The 6,000-nt window shown below is 40.8% G+C and overlaps 1 protein-coding gene across 3 annotated transcripts in view; it reads left to right on the forward strand.

Moving 5' to 3' along the window:
• The window catches only part of LOC137435267 (ribosomal biogenesis protein LAS1L), a 72,656-nt gene extending 66,869 nt beyond the window's left edge, over positions 1–5,787 (forward strand). Inside the window, exons 10-14 of one of the 3 annotated variants that reach the window (XM_068128888.2) lie at positions 570–791; positions 1,299–1,458; positions 4,584–4,837; positions 5,052–5,196; positions 5,463–5,787. In XM_068128888.2, coding sequence (XP_067984989.2) covers positions 570–791; positions 1,299–1,458; positions 4,584–4,837; positions 5,052–5,196; positions 5,463–5,520 — 839 coding nt within the window. In that variant the 3' untranslated portion in view covers positions 5,521–5,787. The remainder of the gene's footprint in view (positions 1–569; positions 792–1,298; positions 1,459–4,583; positions 4,838–5,051; positions 5,197–5,462) is intronic. The other 2 variants (XM_068128890.2, XM_068128891.2) reach the window with 2 other exon arrangements.
• The last annotated feature ends 213 nt before the right edge of the window (positions 5,788–6,000 follow it).

Genomic DNA, 6,000 nt, shown 5'->3' on the forward strand with positions numbered 1-6,000 from the left:
AATCAGAGAGCAGCGAGCTATCACGTGTGCCGAACGTGCCGAACAGACTCTGCCTCGGACGGCACATTTGAGAGCGTATTCATTTATTTCACGTTGGCAAACTATGTTGGCGTTAAACTATGTTTTAAAACTAATTAAAACTAATTTGCGATTCTTTCGCTTTCCTGCGCGTTTGTGCATGCTATGGCGATTTCTTTACCAAACTCCGCAAGCCGTTCGCTTTGGACCAAACCATTTCATGTAAATAGAGGGGGGGGGATTGTCACCGTACTCGCAAGCCGTTCGCTTTGGACCAAACCATTTCATGTAAATAGAGGGGGGGGGGGGGGGGGGGATATAATTTTAGATATAGATATAGTACGGGCATGCCCTAGTAAAATAAAATTGGAGAAATTTTGTTTTTGTTGTCCGTACCTATTCTTTATTCGAGTTTTGCAGTCGAGTATTTTGTAAGCTAATCTTGTCCCAACATTATTTTTTTGGTGTAAAGTAAGTTGTCTCAGTAATGTTTTTGCATGATGAACATTTATCTAGTACATCATCTTCCTATTGCATCTATTTGCCCCCAGATACAAATTCCACTTTCCCCTGCGAAGATTTACCTCCTCCTTTACCAGAAACTCTATTGTTATTATGGAGACCATTGCTTTGCCAGCTCTCTCGAGCTGGTTTACTTGCAAATCTGCTCTGTGCTCTGATTGCTCGATCTGGCACCGCAAAACACAAGGACCTTAGGTGGAGAAATACCACAGCCTGGACTTTGGCTTTATTGGATGGGAAAGTGCTTCCAGGTACTGAGATCTTCTCATACACAATTTCACTCAGCACTCAACTTTTGTTGGTGTTGGCTTAGCGGTTAGGGTGCCGTCTTGGGATCCTAGGATCCTGGGTTCGAATCCCGGTCGATCGCTGAATTAACGCCAGTGGGGTTGACTCAGCTGTCATCCTTCCGAGGTCGGCAAATTTGAGTACCAGCTTGCTGGGATGAATGATCCCGGTGTGTACCCCGGTTTAGAATAGGTACACCGTATCCCTGCGCATCGTAAGAGCGTGACCAAGGGTTGGCGTCAGGAAGGGCATCCGGCCATAAAAAACATTGCCTCAAACACGGAACCATGATTGTCATGGGGCCCGCAAGGCTAACCCCCGCTTTAACGGGGAAAATGGCCTTAAAACGATCATTCATTCATTCATTCATACTCAACTTTTGTGATGATCTTGCAATGCACAGAAGGTTGTAGATGCATTGCTTACCTGAGCCATTACTTGCAAATTTATCACCATGTTTTCACACACAGGTAATGTAACCAAATGGTTGGTCAATGAACATTTGAAGCACAAGGGAAATACAAAATATCACAAGAAGAAAAGACAACTTGCAAAGAGGCAGACTTTGCGTTGCTTGATGGTTGCCTGTCTTGATTGGCCAAATTTGATTATGCCTCAGCTGCTGGAGAGGTGAGGAAGTGAGAGCGTGCATAGGCCGGTTGATCGTTAGAGATCTGCCGTTCCTGCTTAGGTACAAAGGCTATAAATCCGTTAATGCCAAAAAGGTATCGAACCCCATTCCCAATGTATGTTGTGCACTGCAGAATTATGCATATTGCATTTCTCATGGAGCAATACCAAACAACCAGCAAAGGCTATGACAAGCCCTGTGGTTTATTGAGAACTATGTCCAGATTGCTAAACGATGTGTGTATCCAGATTGCTATTGTTGCAGGTTAACCTCTTGCAAGTTTGAACTCGAGAGTTCATGGAACACCTTAATCCATACAGTCCTGAGAAAAAGGACATGGGAAGGGACATGGGAAGGGTAATTCTTGCTTTGTGTTTCTGAGCACAATCTATATTATCTTTGTTTGTGAACTTTGAATAACAGGAGTGATGGTAACCACACGAAGTCGTTGGGTCAACCGGAACAGTCCAGAGCTGAACCTTCTGCCAACGCTCCCCTCAGAGCGCCCGGCAAATTTGATTGGTTGAGGCGGCGTAAAAGATTGGCCAAGTACTGCCAAACTGTGGGTGTTTGGAAGTGCAAACCAGGCGACTTGTGTTCTGAACTCTTCAATTATACAGTTCAATGGAATAGTTGTTGTTTAAGCTAGGTAATCTAATATTTGAAGCTTTTAGGGTCTTTTCGTTATAGGTTAATCTCTGCCTTTGGACAGAGAGGTTAATTTCATTGATAGGAAATAGGAGACAGTTCGGTTTTCGTTAATCCATTCATTCTAGTCTACAATTAATAGACAATTGATTATGCTACGTTATCATCAAAGATGGCCGTTGAAAAAAATCACTGGGCAGGTAGGACTTATTATATTTTTATAACAATAAGCGATGTTTTTGGTAAACAGGCGAAGCCATAGTTTGCCGAGTTCCTTCTAATTCTTTTTATCTTTCTTAAAAATATTCCTGTGTTGGGTTAAAGATGTTTTGAAAGGTGTATTTCTTGAGTAAGTACTTTAAGCCTTTTATTCTGTTAAATTAAGAGTTGTTGGGTACCGACGAGTGTTCGTTTCGGTTTACACTAATATTAAAAAGAGGAGAACAATCTCCTTATTACTAATTTTAACATTTTATCTATTATAGAGGTATAATATTACTTGATATAATTGAGAGGGGTTATTAAAAAGTTATAATTTTTACAGTGAGTGAGTATGGGCTATAACGCTTTCTATAATGGCTGCTTTTAGGTCAATTTTTACTCTACGAGGTGGTAAATATTTCCTTCTCCTAAGGTTGTTTCCTTAAGTCATAAAGGCTGTTCCTTTTATGACTGACTATATAAAATTAATTATTATTCATTAAGTGATAACGATATAAAAGCGGAATTAGATTCTTCTTTCAAGTAACCAGATAGAACCCTGGTGTTGGGCTAGCGGCTAGGGTGCCGGCTTAGGATCCTACGATCCTGGGTTCGAATCCCGGTCGATCGCTGAATTTAACGCCAGGGGGGTTGACTCAGCCTGTCATCCTTCCGAGGTCGGCAAATTGAGTACCAGTTCACTGGTCATTCCCTGTTTGTCGTTAAAGGCGGCAAAAAGGGTTGGCGTCAGGAAGGGCATCCGGCCGTAAAACATTGCTTCAAAAAGGGGACCGAAAAACAACAACAACCACGGTTCCCGAAAAAGGCCAACCCCCGCTTTGCGGGGAAAAATGGCCTCTAAAGGTGGTTATTTTATATATAATGGAATAAAATAAAAGTATAAAAAACAAAACAAACAAAACAGAGCCCATGGAAGAATTTGGAAGTTTACTGCCGTTGAATCACCATATTTCACACCACCTTATTTAACGCGTTATATTCGTTTTTCATGCTTGTTGTTTTTGTCCTTTGTGACATCCCTATAAACAATATTTTCTGTTTGGAATGATTTTAAATTTTGTTTCACCGCCAGACTGAGAGTCAGCTTGAAGCAATTGCTATACCACGCAGTGCTCATTCGTGCTCCGGATGTGGTTCCGTACAATTTGCCAAATTCAGAGCCAAAGTACTGTTACATTGCAGGTCCGTGTTCCGATTCATGTTCCACAGTGTTCAAAATATAACATTAAATTGAGATTAAGTAGTTCCTTGATCATAGACTGACATCTGCAGACAGATAGACAGAGTAAACCAATTGTTTAATTAACCCTGCTTTGCGCTACACGCGCAGGGTAAAGCTGAATTGATGACTTTAAGGGCACCGCTCTAATTGGCCGACTCAAAACAGTTTTGGGCAGAAATGTTTCTTAAGAAACTGCAGAACTGATTACCGACCAAATATAGTCCTTTCTCATGACTGATCCACCAGAGAGGTATGCTCCAGTGGTCACCGGTGGTGGGCAAGCCAATCTCGAACACGATTCCGATCTCGACTTCACAGGCAAACTGAAACGCAATATGTTCCTGAAAGATAAGTAGTTCATGATAACTATTGTATTTGATCACTGATGGTAAGGCAAGCCGTCGTGGACCATGCCAGAACAGATCTGATCATCTGATGATGCGTAACAGGTGTTCTAAAGTATCGTGTCATTTTTGCAATGCATTGCACTCGGATTCCTTTACGAAGGTGACAGCGCACCCAATTGAGCTAATATTGTATCTCATTAGTGGCTTTGGCATTCTGCCATGGACCACCATGTCCCCTGTTCTACACTTGTGGAATGCCTTTGGGAGAGCCATCTTTAATCATCATTTTGTTCGAGGAACTCTGGATAATCTCAGGCTGTTCTGGTGGAAGAATAGTGCGGGATCTCCCAGCAGGGTCACATGACTAATCGACAGCAATCGCATGTTGTTTGGTTCGTATGTGCTATGGGGGTATGACTATGTATTGAACTGTTTGTCCACTTTTGGTGTTAAGGGCGCTTTCACACTTGCAAGGTAGCTTCCCGATTCCTTCTCACCCTATTTTGTAATAATGAACCCATTCAATTATTTATATATTGAATATTCATTTTTCAATGAAAATTACATGGCGTCTGTTTAGTACGGCATCCATCATTTTTTTAGTGCACAGTATATTTTGAGATTTGTTGTGGCATATCTGAAGAGTCTCTAATCTCGTTTTCTTTATTCTTTCTTGGCTTCTCAGGATTTTTCACATTTTCCCCAATCCCACCAACGATTATGCAGCTCGCTTGATCCGCCATCTGGCATCGGTGTACGTGGGCCAGTTTGTGGAATGGCATGATGAAAATTCGGACATTGTGCACCAGGATTCAAATTCAGGAATTTACACTGTTAACGACCTTTTCCCTGAAGAGAAATTAACACCTGCACCTGATCCCGTGAAGCTCGCCAGCATAGCAAAGGCTCTGGAGGGATCGCCATGGCAGCTTTGTACAGGTGAACAATGTGGCAATTCCCCAAGGACCTCTTTTTATTTGAAGGACCTTTTATTTTATGGCTGCGATTTTTGATATATTTTTTTAATGGCGAATTGCCTCATTTGGCATATAGATTAGATATTTATCGAAAATAGATGAATCAAAGATACAAATGATTGCACTGAAAGGTTCATTTATCCTGTGTCATTCATGCATATCATCCTCTGTTGTAGACCCAGAATTACTACAGTGTCCCTTAGGAAAGGTACCTAGGCAGTCATCTGAACCAAATGCTTTGATGCTCTCTCACTGGACAAAGGTTAAGCTCTCAGAGTTCAAAGAATGTGTACCTGCTGCTAAAGTCGACGTGCTGAGTCGGTGAGTCTTCCCCATAATTAATCGTATGTAATGTCATGTCCCAAAATCTTTGTGCAAGACACTAAAAGTGGAGGTAAAGTTGGAGGTAATTGTAATAATAAGGGTAAGAAGATCGAGAGATGATAATAATGTTTCTTCTTTAATGATATGAACCACTTTGCTTTAAAAGTAGGTTATTTAGCTCCTTAAAGATGTTATTCAAAGATGGAATGGTTGGCCTGATCTTTTGACATTTGGTGACCTATAATCTGTCCTCCACTTTCCAGCTCTGTTCAACCAGTACCCAATCTTGTTCAGTTGAAAAGTTCTCTAACTTTATTCTGATGGGACTGGAGCTGGTGCTGCAAGTTTGAACATCTTGTGCAGCAAGCTACAACACGTGCTATTATTTATATCTGTAAAATATAACCACCGAGGATTTTGTAACGGCCATGATTGTTTTTGTTTTCTTCATGACTAATTTTTTCCTTGCTCTTCAACTGTGAATGTTGAGACTCGATGCTGAGTTATTGTTTTTTTTTGATGCATCTCGTTCTTTTGTGACTTGTTGGATTTTGTTGGCAGTTTTTCACTCAAGATTTGATCTATGCCATTGGTGTGAATGTCTCACAAAATACTTTTTATCTACTTGTTTATCCCCCACCATCCAAGTATTACATGTTCATATGTGAACCTTGATATATATATATATATATATATATATATTCCTACCAGGTATTGTGTTAATTTCAGTAACTTTTGACAGTTAGAAATGAATCTGGGAAAATACATAGCTTTCTAAACTGTTTTATTAGTTCCCTACCG

Source organism: Myxine glutinosa, chromosome 9 (assembly GCF_964187855.1).
Source record: "Myxine glutinosa chromosome 9, kmMyxGlut1.1, whole genome shotgun sequence".
Classification (NCBI taxonomy): Eukaryota; Metazoa; Chordata; class Myxini; order Myxiniformes; family Myxinidae; genus Myxine; species Myxine glutinosa.